Source organism: Helianthus annuus, chromosome 17 (assembly GCF_002127325.2).
Source record: "Helianthus annuus cultivar XRQ/B chromosome 17, HanXRQr2.0-SUNRISE, whole genome shotgun sequence".
Classification (NCBI taxonomy): Eukaryota; Viridiplantae; Streptophyta; class Magnoliopsida; order Asterales; family Asteraceae; genus Helianthus; species Helianthus annuus.
In genome coordinates, this window is record NC_035449.2 from 49,201,174 (window position 1) to 49,219,624 (window position 18,451).

Below are 18,451 nucleotides of genomic sequence, written 5' to 3' on the forward strand. Positions count from 1 at the left end.
TTATTTTTTATTTTCTCATCGTCTAACGGTCACCCCAACGTTCGAATATCAACGGTAACATCATCGTCAACACGCATTATGGCTACGGCGCGTTACAATGTTCACGCGTGGTGAAGTTAGGTGGCGGCGGTATTCCACAGGGTTTGACGCGTGGTCACCGTGTCACCACGTAGCGCCCTGTCTGTCTGGCCTAATAGTGAGTCTTCTTATATCAAGTCATCCAAACAAATAGTTTGTTAAAACAAACTTCAAATAAGCTACTCATAACTTATATCAAGTCATCCAAACAAATAGTTTGTTAAACAAACTTCAAAGAAGTTACTCATAAAATTATTATCAAATATATTGAAGGAAAGTAACGTTCTAACCAACAATTGATAATCCATTTAATATTTGCTGATTGAAACAAATTTCAGGTACGGATCCCATAGTTCCATTTTCTTTACAGTTTTTATATAATATAGAAAATAAGAATCATGCTCTAGAATTATTTTTAAACTAAAAAATTAATTATTTATTTGTGACGTTGAAGCGAGTGATTGGATTGTTGGACTCAAATCGTTGACCAAACCAAACAAAACCACATGTTATGAACAACGGCTTCCTGGAAACAGCTAACCACAACTGACTTCCATGTATAATCTGTGAACACTCTCTTTCTCTATAAATATACATTATCTATACACTCTTACCCAAACCTTAAATCTCACTAGCTCCATTCGATCCCTTTTTCGTTTGCTAGTTCATTATACAGGTGTTCGTGTCATAATGGTTAGCGATGGCACACAAAGCCAAAATCAACAATATGGCGTCGACAAGGTAACTCCTCTTTCAAACTTCAACATGGTGTGTAAAATTAAAATATAGTAACTTGTTATACTAGGTAACTAACATTAGTTGTCGTTTTCTTGATGATTTATGAATACATGTTGTCTCTTCTGTTTACATCTTCATATACATAAGTTATCATCTTATATTTTTTAACTTGTCATATTTGATGTTTCCCATGATTAATAGATCGATGGAACCCTCATGTTGGTACCACACAACTTCTTGACTAATTTAATAAACGGGTCGGATTTTACATAGGGAGACTTTTCAATCTTAACAAGTATGAAATAACTTCTTACATAGTAATAGTGACCAAAGGGGATTTGGCTTAGTGACATCAATGTATAATATGTCATTCCTCAAATGGTAAGGGCATAGCCGGCCGGGGTGCGTGGGGAGGACTCCCCAGGACACACACACACACACACACATATATATATATATATATATATATATATATATATATATATATATATATATATATATATATATATATATATATATATATATATATATATGTATGTATATATATGAGAGAACCCATATAAAATATAAACTTATATCTTAGACTCGTTTAAAACAATCAATCTCAAAATTTTTAACTTAAACCATTAATTAAGAGCCCAACACTCATTTTAGTTTAAATATGAATGACAACAACAAAACGGCAAAAAAAATCCATTATCTATTTCGTTAAGGTCTAAGGGGCATGTTTTTCCAGGCTTGGACAGGACACCTGAATTCTCAGAATCAGCCCTGAGTAAAGGTTCAAGTGTTGTGATGAACGGAAGGTATAAATTTAACAATAGCTTTAGAAAATACATGAGTTAACTATTCTAATAAAAGTGAGCATTCACATCCAATCCACTAAAAATATACATACATTCCACTAAAAAACAAATTCTATATCAATATATTTCCACTAAAAACAAATACTTTTTCTCTCTCCTTTTCAATATATATTACATTTTCTCTCTCCTCTACTCACAACCACTTTCAAAATATATTAAAAAATTATACAGGGTGAACAGTGTCCCTCCAAATATACAGATGAACAGTAACATTTTCTCTCTCCTCCACTCACAACCACTTAAACCACTTTTTATAATTTAAAAACCCATCTCTCAAGATTTGATGGATAGAATGTGAATGCTCTAAGTGTGTTTTTACATAAGTTAGAAAGTATCATAAATCGTGCATGGCTTTATAGCCTAATAACATATTGGGGGTAGGATAAGGCTTTGGGACCGATAGGTTATGGATTCGATTCTCACAAGGGGGGTTTTCCCATATTTATTAGGTTTTATCCTGAATTGGTGTATATGCATTATGCCTAGTGGAGATGGATATGATCGAGTGATTTCGCTAATGGACAATAATACTCTAGTGATCCGTCACTAATCCAAATTTGCTGTTAAAAAAAAAAAGAAAATATCATAAATAAGAAAGAAATGTCAACCAAGATTTTTAATTCAAACACAAAAGTCAAGTGATGGTGATAAATACCCCACCTCTTTGTTCACGTTTTAAAGTGACATTTGAAAATCGCTTTTAAAAATCAATAAAAAATAATACTATTTTATTATTATCGCTTTTACCTTTTTTTACTTACAAAATCACTCAAATATGAGGAGAAAAAAAGAGTATTTAAACTAATTGACAAGGATTAAATGGCCTATAAAACCCAAGGGTATGGGCACGGGAAAAAATCAGTAAAAAGCTCCACAATTGTTTTATTTATGACATACCATTTTCACAGGTAATGAACATAACTTATAAGGATTAATAGCTATAAAACTCTTAGAATTTTTACACCTTGTTATTATTTTTCTTTTTCCATTTTTATATAGCATTTTCTAACGTGAAAGTGCACTAATTTTAACGTTGTTTTACTAATTTCGTGAAAATAACGTAAAAATAGGGAGATGGTTAATCATGCATCATGTGGTGGCGTTGGTAGCCGAAAGACAAGGGAGTACATGCACTAATTGGCCTTTGTTTTATTGCTGAATGTTATGCGTCTTGTGTCCAAGGCTTGATGCAAAACTACTATCAAGTCGGTGGTCTAACTGGAAGCAGACTCTCTATTCATACGGGATAGAGATACGTCTGTCTAAATCTTATCTTTTTCAGACTTTATTTAGCTTTGCTATTGGTGAAATTTACTAACTATGATGATGATGATCTAGCCTTTTTTAACATGTAACGAAAATAAATTATAAGGATTAATAGCTACAAAAATCGTAGAAATTTTACATTATTACTTTTCTTTTTCCATTATTTATATAGCCTTTTTATATGGTAGATGGACCCGAACTTTAATACCCGGTACCCGAGTGTCTTTTCTCTCTTCTTTTATATTAAAGAGAACATGATCTCTTCTATTATATTAAAGAAAACATGATATATCATCAGGGGTGACACCACAACCATGTGTCACATTAATCATACCTTAAATTTAGTGTTGTCATGTATACGATAATACACGATACATGAAATTTTATATACGAATACGATACAATAGGATTTCCTGTCCAGTTTTCCATATACAAACACGAAATATTTTTTTAACAGGTATATACGATAATTACCTGTTAATACCTGTCTACGAATGTTTCAATAATTACATATCTAGGAACCTATTTAGTGAATCAAAAGTTGCCAAAAGTTCATAATAGGCTTAAATAATGCATAAACGCAAGTTCACATGGGTCTTTCTTTTCAAATCTTCGATTCAAAGTTCACATGGCCCTTTCTTCTCGACGGCCGGTGGTTGGGGTGGTGTCGTTGGGTGGGATGGGGGCTGGAGAGGGAAGAATTAGGTTTTTTTTTAATATGTCAATTGGAATGGAAACGGGCCGGAAGGGTTAGGGAAACTAGAGAGATAAGTAATAAGATCAAGTTTTCAAATCACATGGTCCTACTAAATTATATTTTTTATTATATTAAAATTGTTAACATGTATTAACAGGTACTAAACAAGTAAACATGTATTTTATCTGTTTAGACACGAAAATTAACAGGTATTTTCATGTCTATCTGTTTAGTACCAGTTACATGTTAAGACCATACACAATACCGATTAACTTCGTGTAAATTCGTATCATGTATTAGTGTACGTGTCTAAAATTACCAGCCCTACTTAAATTACTCAATTAGGGTTTCACTACCCTAAAACTTTTTTTTATCTAAAAAGACATTCTTGTTCTTGAACAAAATAGAGTATGTCACATCATGTGTACTTTTTTTAACACCCAAAGACGTGTATGTTGGGAAAGCTTCAATAGGTACCATCAAAAGTGATTCTTAGAAAAGTTTTTCCTCTCAAATTATGTTTTCCGTTTTATTTATTTATTTATTTTTTGATAACTTTGAACCATATAAAAAATAGTGATTCACAACCAAAACATATTCTACAAAATTCCAACTCCATCATCGTCATCATCATTGTCAGTTTCTCCATCGCGTGATTTGAAGAGATCGATGAAGACAAAAACTCAAAAAAAATCATCGGAAATACGAAGAACAACTCGAAAAATCATCACCTTCTTTAGGTCTCCTACCCAACACCCTACCCGGGTAGCCCTACCCACACGACCCAGGTAAGGTAGGGGCTACCCGAATGGAGATCGGCAAATGCTCCGACTCCCCTTATTTTTCCTTCAACTAGGCTATTTAAAAATCATGTATTACAAAGTTAATATCACTTAATTCTATAAAAATAAACTACTATAAATTCTCCTTGGGCGATGACGCCTGAAACATGTAATATGTATTACAAAATAAACAAAAACTTATTCATACATAGTATTACTACACAGAAGTTATCATGTAAAATGATATGAACATGTGTTTTATATCGATCAAAAACCATAAAACAAATACCGACACTAGTACCAATGATGTTATGCCGGTATCAGTTCGGTTTGCTGAGGTACCAAGAACACCATACCAATTTTGACGGTAACGTACTGATACTGTTCTGTCTGTTCTATTCGGTACATCAGCAATAGATTGTAGTTTTGAATTTATAGTAACGAGTGAAATGAACAGGTTGACAACCGAAGTGAAAAGGAGAAAGCCATCGACGCATGGCTGCCGATCACCTCATCAAGAAACGCAAAATGGTGGTACGCCGCCTTCCACAACGTTACCGCCATGGTGGGAGCGGGTGTTCTCAGCCTCCCTTACGCCATGTCCGAACTCGGATGGGGTCCTGGTGTTGCAGTTATGGTGATATCATGGATCGTAACTGTCTACACGCTATGGCAAATGGTCGAAATGCACGAAATGGTGCCTGGAAAACGATTCGACAGATACCACGAGCTCGGGCAGCATGCTTTTGGTGAAAAGCTAGGTCTGTACATTGTGGTTCCACAGCAGTTGGTTGTAGAAGTGAGTCTATGCATTATTTATATGGTGACTGGAGGAAAATCTTTACAGAAGTTTCATGATTTACTAGTTCGACAAGATGAACAAAAAGACATTAGACTTACCTTTTTCATCATGATATATGGGTCTGTTCATTTTGTTCTTTCGCATCTTCCCAACTTTAATTCGCTATCTGGAATCTCCTTGGCTGCAGCCATCATGTCTCTCAGGTAATACTATTTTGGATAAACAGAGGGACTCTGTTTTCAAATTGCAAATTTAATTATCAGTTTGTGTCGAACACACGTGATTTATCTCCCTCATGTTGGTTGTGTGGGACCAATTCGTGTGACACCCAATTTTAGGGGTGTCAATGTGCCATTTAATTAAACAATTCGACTTATAAGATCATCCGTTAAGTTGCGTGACCGTGGGTAGGGGGTGCCACCTAGGCTCCACGACTACGTCCTTTTTTTTCTTATAATACTATGTTAGAAACCTGTATGTTACACGAGTTGCATAATGAAAATATTAAATAGTTAATAATGAAAATTAGAAACCCTAAAAGGATAGTTTAAGATGAGATATGATTGAAATTACGTATAATTAAGTACTTCAAGTAATAACTTTTTTAATGTTAAGTAATAGAATACAAATGGTGAAATAAGTTATAAGAGGACTGCATAAAAGAATCCTGGTTCACATAATTGTGACACGTGACGCAATTACGCAACTAGTTATTTATCTATTAGATATAGATAACACATAGCCTAACCTGCAAACCCATGTTTGACGTGTTTAACATATGGTCATGTTCGTGTTCAACCCTTTAACCCGATATGATTAACACCCTTAATTTCTTCTCAACACATATTATAGTTGATAATCTGATTTTGCTTATTAAAAATAACATCACCATTTCAAAAGCTAGCCACCCTAACACAATCTTTACTATGTAGTTACTCTACTATTGCTTGGGGAGCCTCCCTGGATAAGGGTGTGCAACCAAACGTGGAATACGGCTACAAAGCTAAGAGCACGACTGGGACCGTGTTCAATTTCCTAAGTGCATTAGGTGACATGGCATTTGCATACGCAGGCCACAATGTGGTGTTGGAAATTCAAGCCACCATTCCATCAACTCCGGAGAAGCCTTCAAAAGGTCCTATGTGGAAGGGAGTGGTTGTTGCCTATATAGTTATTGCCTTATGCTATTTCCCAGTTGCTTTTATTGGATACTGGGTGTTTGGAAATGGGGTTGATGATAATATCCTTATTACTTTAGAAAAGCCCACATGGCTAATTGCCATGGCTAATATGTTCGTTGTAGTTCACGTTATCGGTAGTTACCAGGTGAGAAATTGTTAACTCTCGTCAATGAAGTTTATACCGTCGTTAATGTTATCTGAAAGTGTCTTTTTTACTATGTAGCTCTATGCAATGCCGGTATTTGATATGATGGAAACCTTGTTGGTAAAGAAGTTGAACTTTGCCCCTAGCTTTATGCTTCGGTTTATCACAAGGAATGTGTATGTTGGTAAGTAAATTATGTTATACAGACTAATATGAGATGAACATGTAGTAGGGGTGGCAAGAATGGTGAGTTAAGTAACGGGCTAAAACATGTTTTGGTTTTTTTCTTTTGGTTTGAGTCGGGTTTGGTCTGATCGACCCACAAACACTTATTTTGTCCTTTAAAAAAACTACAAATAGTTTGACATGTTTCCCTTCTAGCTATTTTCTAACCCGTACTTTAATTGACCCATTCATTAAGTAAACAGGTCAAGATTGCTACCTCTAGATTCAAGTAACGAATTAATAATTTGTTGATTCGGTTTGCAGCATTCACAATGTTCGTAGGAATTTGCTTCCCTTTCTTTGGCGGACTACTTGGATTCTTTGGAGGACTTGCATTTGCCCCAACAACATACTTTGTAAGCGACTTCATCTTTTCCTAATTCTTCTTCTGAATTCATGGTTTCTTACTTACTCTTGTTCTTTATGGGTCAGTTGCCTTGCATCATGTGGCTTTGCATATGTAAACCTAGAAGATGGAGCTTATCTTGGTTTACCAATTGGGTATGTATCATCTAGCATAACATCTAAAAGAAACATTCTTGGTTTGGTTGTACCGTTTTAATGAATTGTGTTAACTTAAATTTCAGATCTGTATTGTACTTGGAGTTGTTTTGATGGTGGTAGCACCTATTGGGGGGTTAAGATCGATCATCGTTCAAGCCAAAACCTATAAGTTTTTCTCATAAGCATCAAGTTACGTCTGGGATTTAGCCTGTGATGATAATAAACGCTGCTCAGGAAATGTTATAGTTAAAAGAGTGCGCGTGTTTAGTTCTACCAAAGAGTTACCTGCACAAAGTTCAGCTATAATCTTCTACTTAACAAGTTATTGTATCTGTTCCAGCTTTGCTTGTAATATATGGGAAGATTTTATCAAATACAGAGGGATGATATTTACATGTTTACACTTATAAATGTTTACACGCTACACTTTTCCAATGTTTATTCTAATTTTTTTGACATGACGACACACGTTCTACTCATGAGCTTTCGTTTTTTATAACTTTCAAAATATCATGTTTTATAAAATTACGAATATACATTTGCGACATGTGTATTTTATCTACATTTTGATGTAAGTTTGAATTAAGAATTGAGTTGCATGTGATAATGTGCAAGTCATCTATACACATCGTTAAAGTCGTATACAACCTCGTCGTCAGGTTTTTTCTATGGTTTAACACTCGTTGAGGCACGAAGTGAGTTTACATAAAAGTTTAAATTTTATTTATAAAGTTTCTAAAACGTTAATTACTTTTCCCGTACCGCAACTTGCGTGGGTTATATTACTTTTTTAACGGTTAACATAATATAATAACTATCTTGTTCATACAATTGTTTTTAAATTAATAAAATTTATTCTATATTTGTGACTTTGAAGCCACTGATCTTAGATTCCTAGCAGCGTTGACCAAGTCAAACCAATTAGTCTTTACAGCGGCTTCCTGGAAACAGCCAACCACAATTGAGTGACTCCCATACGAACACATCTCTTTCTCCATAAATATACATATACATCTATCTATATATACACTCACCCAAACTTCATTCCTATCCGTTGCTAGTTGATTATTCGGGTCATAATGGTTAGCGACGGCACCATGAGCACACAAAGCCAAAACCCACCATATGGTGGTGTCGACAAGGTATCTCCTTTTTAAAATTTCATCAAATTTACGTGTAAAAACTAAAAAGTAGATAATTGTCGTATTTTTAAAAAGGTATCTTCTTTTTAAAATTGCAACTACTATTTGAAAATAATTTCCCTACAAGAATATTTTTTTAAATCATTAGGCCATATATATGTATATATGTGTGTGAGAGAGGTAAATGTGTTCACCCTGTTATAATTTTCGTGAGGAATCCGGGTTCAAGGGATATAATGCCCATCGGGGCAGTGTGGGGAGGCCGGAGGCGCCATACGGCGTTATGGTGGTCTCTGCCGTTATATCACCTACCACTACTGAAGGTCTTAAATAATAATCAATTTTAACATTATTTTGCTGAAATCACTTTATTATTATTTTTTTTTCTACTTACATGAATAAATGAAACTATTTGACATGAAATAAATAGTTTATGAAACTTGATAAAAAAAAATCTCAAACTCATGTAGTTTTACATCTTACAGTGAAAAAAAATCTAAAAACCGGTTATAAAACTTGATTACTTTAATATCTTGAATATCTTGAATATCTTGAATATCCATCATTTATTGTAAAGCCTATTTACATGGTTGATGGACCATAACTTTAATATCCGGTAGACCATAGTAATTTACAATCACATGGTACCTATTGAAGCTTTCCCAACATACACGTCTTTGGGTGTTTAAAAAAAGTACACATGATGTGACATACTCTATTTTGTTCAAGAACAAGAATTGCACCACTTTATTTAACTCAAAACTGTTTCTCTCTCCCTATAACCTACCTCTCTCCTCTCTTCTCCGTCCGACAAATTTATATCAAAATTTCAGAGTAAGGTTCAAAAAGATTTTTTAACCGTACTTTCATACAATGTAAACGAAACAAAAATAAAAACACGATGGTGGGACTTGGGAGGCGGCCTAAGAACGGAGACTTGTGAGCTGCTCGACTCGTTTGCACCCCTAGTCACAGGTCCTTTTGATGTTGCGCGCTATTGTTTTGTTCCCATTCAAAAATCAAAAGAGCCCATTAACCCAAGTTGGGCTGTTAACCAACCATATGGGCTTTTAATATTTTGTGTTTTGTGGGCTATTGAGTTTACTTATAGTTGGCTTTTAAATATTTTTAGTGGGCTTTTGATCATAATGATTTGCGGTTGGGCTTTCAATAAAAGCCCAAATTGAGTAGCCTAAAATAATCTTAGGGGTAACGTAAAATGCATTTCAGAGATAACAAAATACAAAAAACGTAAAAATAATAAAAATTTACACTTCGTTATAAAAGTTGAAAGGTAACGGTGCTACCCTCATGTCCACTAATCACATACTTTTGAACATTTTTGACCAACAACTCCTCCAACTCACCCCAAAAAAATCCCTCCTAGCAACACACCATTGGAGCTCACCCCTTTTCTTCTTCTTTCACAAAATAAAAAAAAAAAAACAAAACAAAAAAACAAAACCTAGAAACACACTATTTGGGTTGGTCTCATGACCTTAAACATAAAACCATATTGTATACACATGTATATTTGTTGATTATGATATATAAGGTAGTTATGTAACGATGATCATGGGTGACTCAAACAAACGCACAAAACAATCACACACATATTTTATGTTATTTATTTTTAATTTAAAATTAAATGTAAAATATGAAAACGAAGAAAACCAGTACGGTTCCCTGAGGAAAACGAGACGACTTGAGTAAATTACTTTTTGAGTCCCTGTGTTTTAGTGGTTTTAACCACTTGAGTCCAAAATAAAAAAAAATAAAAAATTAACGCCCCGAGTCTCTAACCACTCATTTTGTAACATTCTGAGTCCAACTTTTTAACACTTGTACTTTTGATATTGGACACAAGTGGTTAAAACAACTAAAACACACAGACTCAAAACGTTATAAAATGAACGGTTAGGGACTCGAGACGTTAAACTTTTTGATTTTGGACTAAAGACAGAGGTTGACAAGCGAAGTGAAAAGGAGAAAGCCATAGACGCATGGCTTCCGATCACCTCATCAAGAAACGCAAAATGGTGGTACTCGGCCTTCCACAACGTTACGGCGATGGTTGGAGCGGGTGTTCTGAGCCTCCCTTACGCAATGTCTGAACTGGGATGGGGTCCTGGTGTTGCGGTTTTGGTGATATCATGGGTGGTAACTCTCTACACATTATGGCAAATGGTTGAAATGCACGAAATGGTGCCTGGAAAACGGTTCGACCGATACCACGAGCTCGGGCAGCATGCTTTTGGTGAGAAACTGGGTCTATACATTGTGGTTCCACAACAGTTGGTTGTAGAAGTTGGTGTGTGCATTGTTTATATGGTCACTGGAGGAAAATCATTACAGAAATTTCATAAATTAGTTTGCATAGACCCCTGCAAACATATTAAACTTACCTTTTTTATTATGATCTTTGCCTCTGTTCATTTTGTTCTTTCGCATCTTCCCAACTTTAATTCCATCTCTGGAGTCTCATTGGCTGCAGCTGTCATGTCTCTCAGGTAATTGCTAATTTCGGCTGATGTCTTTAGCACAAATAAATATATGGGTCATGTTCGTGTTTAACAATTCAACCCAAGATAAGACTTCTGCCAATCTTTATCGTGTAGTTACTCTACTATTGCTTGGACAGCCTCCCTGGATAAGGGTGTGCAACCAGACGTTGAATACGGCTACAAAGCTAAGAGCACAGTTGGGACTGTGTTCAACTTCTTTAGTGCGTTGGGTGACGTGGCATTTGCATATGCGGGCCACAACGTGGTGTTGGAAATTCAAGCCACAATTCCATCAACCCCCGAGAAGCCTTCAAAAGGTCCCATGTGGAAGGGAGTGATCGTTGCCTATATAGTTGTTGCCTTGTGCTATTTCCCAGTTGCTCTTATCGGATACTGGGTGTATGGAAATGGGGTTGATGATAATATCCTTGTTACTTTAGAAAAGCCCACATGGCTAATTGCCATGGCGAATATGTTCGTTGTGGTTCATGTTATCGGTAGTTACCAGGTGAGAAATTATTAGCTCTCGTCAATACAGTTGTTATTAACATTTACGAAAGTGTTGTTCTTTGCTATTTATGTAGATTTATGCAATGCCGGTATTTGATATGATGGAAACCGTGTTGGTAAAGAAGTTGAACTTTCCCCCAGGTTTTATGCTTCGGTTTATCACGAGGAATTTGTATGTTGGTAAGCAAACTACCCCCTCAACCCTGACTGGCCGATTTAGTAGTAACCGGTTAATAATTTGTTGATTCGGTTTGCAGCTTTTACAATGTTCATAGGTATCTGCTTCCCTTTCTTCAGTGGACTACTTGGATTCTTTGGAGGATTTGCATTTGCTCCAACAACATACTTTGTGAGCTACTTCATCGTTTCCTATATCTTTTTTCATATAAACACTAAATTCATGGTTTCTTAAGTTTGTTCTTTGTGGGTCAGTTGCCTTGCATCATGTGGCTTTCCATCTATAAACCTAAAAGATGGAGCTTATCTTGGATTACCAATTGGGTAATGTACTTATCTGTCATCTAACATAACATCCTAAAAAAACATTCTTGGTTGTACCATTTTGATGAATTTTATTAACATAAATTTCAGATTTGTATTGTACTTGGAGTTGCTTTGATGATAGTATCACCTATTGGAGGGTTAAGATCGATCATCGTTCAAGCCAAAACCTATAAGTTTTTCTCATAAGCAACAAGTTGTGTGCGTGATTTAGCCTGTGATATGATACTAAAAGCTGCTCGGTGAGAATGTTGTGGTTAGAATTTAAGAAAGTTCTGCCAAAGAAGTTGTCTGCAAAATGTTATCGTGTGTATGTCTTTTTAAATGTTTACACTTGTATTTTTAATAAACTGTTACAAAATTAATGTAGACTGCAAAATGCATGATGCATTATTGCATCAGTTTTATAAAATGGTAAATTAATACTATAATAACCGAGGTTGCAAGTAGTTCTATACTGAAAATTCCTATGCAATACACCAAGGGAAAAAAAGGTTTAGCTGTTAAAGTTTACAACAATCAAATATAGAATCAACTAATAAACGATCATTCACATATGCAGAGAAATCAAAACCACATGAAAATGAATGTTTAGTAACACCATTCTATAAATTCTTTTTTTTTTCTTTTTTCTTTTTTCTTTTTTTTTGATTTTTTTCAGTTCCTGACAAGGCTTAATAGCCAGAAATCATTCTATACATAAAAGATGATACTAATTATTCTAAAACACTCAATCGATTTCGCCTTCTTCCACGTCCATATTTACCTGATGACCTGGAACAACGGCTGGTGGTTCGAGCTCACCATCATCGTCTTCTTCTTCGTGTTCATCATCCTGTTTCATGTACAGACCGAGTTGTTCCAAAGGATTGCTGGACCCAAAGTTAAAACTGCCTAACGCATCCAGTGACCCATGATCAGGGCTCGTTTCGTCAGCTGAAATTGGCAATTGCTCGGTCCTCAGCATTTCCAAGTCCTCAATAAACCGTGAAGTCTCGTCAATTTCAACTGTTTTTTCAATCTGCAAAAATAGAATCCAATTGTGCTCAACAAAGTTACATGAGGAAACTTTCATCCCAAGTATGCAAATAAAATATAATCACTTTATTATCCATTGAATTAATTATTAAACTTATCATCCAAACTAAGATATTATGTGGTTTAGTAATTTAATAAACATTAGTTTCATAGTTACTGTTAAATTATGATTGTTTATGGAATTATGAACATTCATTATGTAAAAAGCCATTTTCGTCCCTGAGGTTTCGCCAGTTTTGCAACTTTCGTCCAAAGGTTTGTTTTTCCGCATATGGATCTAAAAGATTTGAAATCTTGCCATTTTCATCCGGCCCGTTAACTCCATCCATTTTCTCCGTTAAGTCAGGGGTATTTCTGTCTTTTCAATTAACTTAAAAGGGCAATTCAGTCATTTTCACTTTATGTAAAAGTATTCACTTAAAGGGCAATTCGGTCTTTTTCACTTTATGTAGAAATACCCCTGACTTAACGAAGAAAAATGAAAGGCGTTAACAAGCCAGATGAAAATGGCAAGATTTCAAACCTTTTGGATCCAGATGCGAACAAACCAACCTTTGGACGAACGTTGCAAAACCGGCCAAAGCTCAGGGACAGAAATGGCATTTTACTCTAATGTTTTTATTCGATTATCAAGGTAAAGGTGGATACCTTCAATAACGCCTGACGAGCTGCTTCCCTCTCGAGGTCTCTCTTTCGCTTTGCCTCTAACGCAGCTTCTGCTTCTGCTCGCCTTCTTGCGTTTTCGGCAGCCTCTGCTGCTGCTTGCAACCGAGCTTTTTCTGGTATTATACAAAAACAATCCATAATTCAGTCAACACCTTCACAAGCTCCTACGATATGTAAACATTAACAAAAAGAACAAGTTCGGTTGATATATAACCTTTCCGTTTCTGGTTTTCTAGCTCCTCTTTCTCTCGACGCAGCTTCTCAGGATCCCCCTATAATAGAAAAAAATTTGATGAATTAGTAAGGTTGGGGTTGAAAGTTCAAACAGATGATTTTGTGTCGAAACGGTTATAAATAATGTTCCATAACCAACCTCATTGAGTGTCTTTTCTCGAGCTTTAAATATCGTATCAGCAAATCGGTTTTTTAAAACAGCAGCCCGGTACGACTTCCCCGGCGAAAACTGACCAGAATTTGGAGCACTATCTCCTATATTACGCAATTGAACGGCGGTTAGCAAGAACCATATGAACCAAAAACAATAATTTCACATATGATGCTCACCGTCATCTTTCTGGCTATCAGATTCAACAGAGTTCGGTTTCTGCTGAGACATATGTTCCACTTGGTCCAACCCACTAACTGACTCTGAAAGTTATGCATAACAAACAACCATGAGTAACAAAGCAACCTGTGAAACATTTAAATAATTTAAATGCATGGAAGTAAAACGCAAAACCCACGATTATCAATTAAGTCACTTGTGACTGCTTTGTCCTCTAAGTCAGCTCTAGCAATATCGTTCTGTAAGAATTATAATCAAAAGTTAATATTAGAAACCAAAACCAATTAGTTAAATGTCCCGAATGACAATCATATGATATATAGACGAAATAAAATAAAAGATATAGATACCTGTGAAAGCTTTGATAGGCTAGAAGTTTTAGCCCCACCAGTTTGTCCATTTTCAGAAGCATTTCTAGAATTAATATCTGCACACATCATATGCTACTAACTTATTGTCTTATCCCATATAGATATAAAAATCTTATATCTAAATTGGTAAGCATATAAAAAGACTAAACGCAACTCAAATCCCTGACAACATACAGATAATTTGACAATAACGCAAGTATTTAATGAGTAACCAAAGTACCACTTGAGGTTCTTGATATCGTCCCTATGTCACTTTTCTTGCTTGTTCCATTTTCTTGTCCAGCTGGCGTATAGCTTGAAACAGGGGGCTCATTCCCACCAACATCTGCATCCTCATCCACAGGATCATTCCCTGTAATATGTAAAAACACATACCAACCAACAGATATTCATGCTGAACTGTTGATCAACGGTTAACGAGTACACATGAACGCGACACGAATAAAAGGTTATTAACCTCTATATAGTTGCATAGTTGAGTTGCTAAGCCCTGATTCATGAAGCAGCTGCAACCAATAAAAAAAACATTGTTAAATACTTAACTTACACTAGCTCAAGTTACAAGGTGGTGGAGATTAGACTACCTCAATGACACAAGGTTCTGCTTTTGCATTGTTTTGTAGCTCTCGCACATGATCATCTAACATCTTGCGTAGTTTGAATAAGGTTTCATTGTCAAGATCATCAATATCAATTTCTATTTCATCCTCACCAGCTTCATTCCCATTTGAGCTGTGTTGCCTCAAAAATTCAATGATATTATCTGGCATATCTCCCAAATGAGCTAGCAATTCCCTACTTAGAATTTGCTTTTCTTCATTGGTCATAACCAGCTTAACTGGATCTGGTAGCTGTTCTTGTTGTATTGACGTAATTTTTCGTTTCTTTGAAGGAGGAACTGGCTTAACTAAATCAATCTCTTCATGAAGCAATTGTTGTTGAGAACTGTTCACAGGGAGTTTCTTTTCAATCGGCTTCCATCTTAGCTCAAAGAATTTACTAAGAACATCTGCCATGATATGGACATCGTTGCCAGGAGGATTATACGTCATAGCGTTGGAGAATGTAAGTCTGACATCAGCAAGAAATTCGAGTGGACTGGAATATTTGCCTGAACTAAGTTTTTCTTTTATGGTCCCTAAATCCATGGGATTCTTGATAACATTGAAGTAATCCGGTATTTTCAAAGCAACAACATCGACAGGTTTGTTGAACACCCAACCATGTTGGTGAGTCATCAACTTCTTCAACAAGCTCTCACATTGTTTCTTTAATATTGGACTGAAAGCCCCTGCTGGATTGACGGATTGAAACCTTCCCATAACACCTCGATTAAGACCCTTTGACTTTTGACCTTGCTGATCAAATCTTTTCCCAGATCCAGAAGACTTCTTCATGTTTGGTTGGCGGGGCGCTTGGACATTCTCAGAGATAAAAACATCATTAGAAGATGACATTGTAACAACATGAGGCTTATCCACATCAACTCTCTTCTGAAATGTCCTAAGTTGATCAAGCTCCCCTCTCAAACGCATTAGCCACTTCTTTTTTTCTGCAGGTGCCAGCTTCGACAAAGGCACAACATGTACAGGCACACCAAAACCATCATGCAATGCAGCACTCAACTTAATCCATTTCTTCGTATGAACACTTGAGTCCTCAAAACCAGACGCATACACATCATCACGTCCCGAGCAACCAGATCCTTCCGATTCATCATTCGGAGGAAATCCACCAGAATACGCATCAGGAAACATATTCTTCTTTGACATATCACACTACCAACACACTACACCCCAATCAAAACGCTGTCTCTCAAACCCTAGCCCAGATATTTCCTGCGGCTCCCTGAATGTTCATCACAAGCCAAATTAAGTCACAGATCCATAATCAAATCGACAAATCCTTCGTTCCTTAACTAATTCCCCCTTAAAACAATTACCTAAAGATTCACCATCTCTAAATTTAGGGTTTTCAAATACATATTTCAATCCTTATCCTTAAATACATAAATCATGTACAAATTCAATAGCGTAATCGATTAACATCCTCAGGGCTTACAAATTTTACAATTCGAACCCTAACTTTACCAATTGTCCAATTTTTCCAATCTAACCCTTGATTCAAACGTTTTCTATCGAAAAACTATAAAACTGTAAACAAACGGATGAATAGATCATAATCCAAACGAGAAAACCTAATCTTACCGTAGAAATCTTCTTTATAACGATAATCGGCCAAATTCGTCCGTGAAAACCGACTTAAATCCGCAAAGAAGCTTTATTCAACGAAATTGAAACACATAACACGATAATCATCAGCCATAACTAACCAATAACGAACAATAACCGTAAAAAAGCGAAGATCTGTACTGCAATTGAAGCTAAAGAAGCTGAAAGAATGTGAAAGTCGAAACCCTAGAAAGCACGACGGGGGCGCAGAACTTTCTCCGAACGAGATGAATAAATGATCGTACGGCTGTTATTTAAGAGATGAAGTGAGTGAGTTTTTATTTTATTTTTTTATTTTTTCTCTTTGTCCGTGTTTATTATTTATTATTATTATATTTATTTATTGTGAGTGGGAGGCTTGTCTGACCGACTATGGAGAGATCGTGGCCGTTGATTGACGCCGTCATAAGACTCAAATGTGTGAACAGCGTTTCAGATCTAGCGATGATAGCCCGCCCATGTGACGCTTATCACGTGCAATAAAGGCGGTGACTTGGTCCGGAAACTACGGGATTGGTTTATTTTTTAGTCCTTTTAGTTATGAACATTTACGATTTAACGGTGTGACTTATTAGTGGTACAAGTTTAGCCCCTAATGAGGGGAGGGGAATTATTTTTTAACCCAATTGTACGCTTTCATGTCATTTCCCTTCTTTTAACTCCTCTTTTGGCTAAAAACGTACGAGGTACACCCCTCATGAGGGAAACTCTTTTATTTTCTTTTTTAATTAATTAATAAATGAAACAAAATAATTTTACCAAAATAAAATTACATTAAATTAAAAAAACTTAGGGGCTGTTTGGCATCATCTGAATAGTCATTAAGATGATATATCTTAATGGAACCATTAAGAATTTTACCAATGAGAATTTAGAAGAATATGACATGTGATGATTTACCATTCAGATGTTACATCTTAACCATTCAGACTTGAGGTTACCTCTTATTCATTCAGAGGTTTTAAACCATTAAGAGGTAGCATCTGAATGGTCATTAAGATGCTACCAAACAGCTCCTTACTAAAAAACCATTACATTAAATAAAAAATAAAAAACATTAAATAAAATTAAACCTACTTAAAAACATAATTTTATAAACTACATGGCCAATTATATTTTTTGGCGATCTCCCGTTTTCGTGCTAGTGTGATTTCCAACATCTCCGGTGGAACATTATCGTGTGGCCTATTAAACGTCTCGAGATCTTTATTAAACCTAATCGATCTCAACGTCTCTCGATGTTCATCCGCCAACTCCATAAATTTTTCCTCACGTTTCTTTTTAATGTCCACCAATTCTTGTTTCATATATTTGTATTCTTCGAGCTTGTCGGCCATACCAACCGACCTTTCGCCCGATGTTACGGGTGCTTTATCTTTCTTTTTTTGTCTTCTTGGAGAGGGGTCTAAATTTATATCTGGAATATCACTAGCGAATTCGGTATTCGGTGTACCCACTTGGTAGTTACCCAAATCCGATGACTTTCTTTTTTGCCCCGAACTACCACTTTCCTCCTCGTCACCCAACAACGAAACCGGGGACCATTTCTGATTCTTTCTAACCACCTCCCACGCCTCAATATGAGGAAAGCCAGCCGGATGTTTCTTTTGGTAATCTTTTAGCGCTTGTGTCATAACTT

General features: G+C 35.8%; 3 protein-coding genes across 6 annotated transcripts; 2 read left to right on the forward strand and 1 right to left on the reverse strand.

The window, feature by feature from the left end:
- The first annotated feature begins 554 nt into the window (after positions 1-554).
- Positions 555-7,731, forward strand: LOC110926052 (lysine histidine transporter 1). 3 transcript variants are annotated; one of them, XM_035987078.1, is made up of 9 exons: positions 677-819; positions 1,553-1,622; positions 2,753-4,794; positions 4,885-5,432; positions 6,162-6,555; positions 6,634-6,739; positions 7,045-7,136; positions 7,213-7,281; positions 7,368-7,731. In XM_035987078.1, the coding sequence occupies exons 4-9, from the start codon at positions 4,990-4,992 to the stop codon at positions 7,464-7,466; spliced, it is 1,203 nt and encodes a 400-aa protein (XP_035842971.1). In that variant the 5' UTR covers positions 677-819; positions 1,553-1,622; positions 2,753-4,794; positions 4,885-4,989; the 3' UTR covers positions 7,467-7,731. The 3 variants fall into 3 exon arrangements, with proteins under 3 accessions (XP_022025503.1, XP_022025505.1, XP_035842971.1); XM_022169813.2 differs by lacking the exon at positions 2,753-4,794 and having other exon boundaries at positions 612-819; XM_022169811.2 differs by lacking the exons at positions 1,553-1,622; positions 2,753-4,794 and having other exon boundaries at positions 555-819.
- A 537-nt stretch (positions 7,732-8,268) lies between these two features.
- On the forward strand, positions 8,269-12,372 carry LOC110925801 (lysine histidine transporter 1). 2 transcript variants are annotated; one of them, XM_035987079.1, is made up of 8 exons: positions 8,269-8,426; positions 10,386-10,740; positions 10,834-10,936; positions 11,045-11,438; positions 11,515-11,620; positions 11,698-11,789; positions 11,873-11,941; positions 12,032-12,372. In XM_035987079.1, the coding sequence occupies exons 1-8, from the start codon at positions 8,364-8,366 to the stop codon at positions 12,128-12,130; spliced, it is 1,281 nt and encodes a 426-aa protein (XP_035842972.1). In that variant the 5' UTR covers positions 8,269-8,363; the 3' UTR covers positions 12,131-12,372. The 2 variants fall into 2 exon arrangements, with proteins under 2 accessions (XP_035842972.1, XP_022025324.1); XM_022169632.2 differs by having other exon boundaries at positions 10,386-10,936.
- A 46-nt stretch (positions 12,373-12,418) lies between these two features.
- LOC110925800 (transcription factor GTE9) lies at positions 12,419-17,130 on the reverse strand. The gene is made up of 11 exons (XM_022169631.2): positions 16,789-17,130; positions 15,166-16,429; positions 15,039-15,087; positions 14,802-14,933; positions 14,561-14,637; positions 14,389-14,449; positions 14,210-14,293; positions 14,019-14,134; positions 13,860-13,917; positions 13,628-13,758; positions 12,419-12,962 (listed from the first exon to the last, which is right to left on the reverse strand). The coding sequence occupies exons 2-11, from the start codon at positions 16,351-16,353 to the stop codon at positions 12,672-12,674; spliced, it is 2,187 nt and encodes a 728-aa protein (XP_022025323.1). The 5' UTR covers positions 16,354-16,429; positions 16,789-17,130; the 3' UTR covers positions 12,419-12,671.
- Between the last annotated feature and the right edge of the window lie 1,321 nt (positions 17,131-18,451).

Coding starts and splice junctions, on each gene's coding strand:
- LOC110925800 (XM_022169631.2), bottom strand. CDS start 16,353: ATGTCAAAGAAGAATATGTTTCCTGATGCGTATTCTGGTGGATTTCCT. Junction 14,638..14,801: donor GATATCAAGAACCTCAAGTG/GTACTTTGGTTA, acceptor TGATGTGTGCAG/ATATTAATTCTAGAAATGCT. Junction 14,294..14,388: donor AAGTGACTTAATTGATAATC/GTGGGTTTTGCG, acceptor CATAACTTTCAG/AGTCAGTTAGTGGGTTGGAC.
- LOC110925801 (XM_022169632.2), top strand. CDS start 8,364: ATGGTTAGCGACGGCACCATGAGCACACAAAGCCAAAACCCACCATAT. Junction 8,427..10,385: donor CATATGGTGGTGTCGACAAG/GTATCTCCTTTT, acceptor TTTGGACTAAAG/ACAGAGGTTGACAAGCGAAG. Junction 11,790..11,872: donor TTGCTCCAACAACATACTTT/GTGAGCTACTTC, acceptor TTTGTGGGTCAG/TTGCCTTGCATCATGTGGCT.
- LOC110926052 (XM_022169811.2), top strand. CDS start 769: ATGGTTAGCGATGGCACACAAAGCCAAAATCAACAATATGGCGTCGAC. Junction 5,433..6,161: donor GCAGCCATCATGTCTCTCAG/GTAATACTATTT, acceptor TTTACTATGTAG/TTACTCTACTATTGCTTGGG. Junction 6,556..6,633: donor ACGTTATCGGTAGTTACCAG/GTGAGAAATTGT, acceptor TTTACTATGTAG/CTCTATGCAATGCCGGTATT.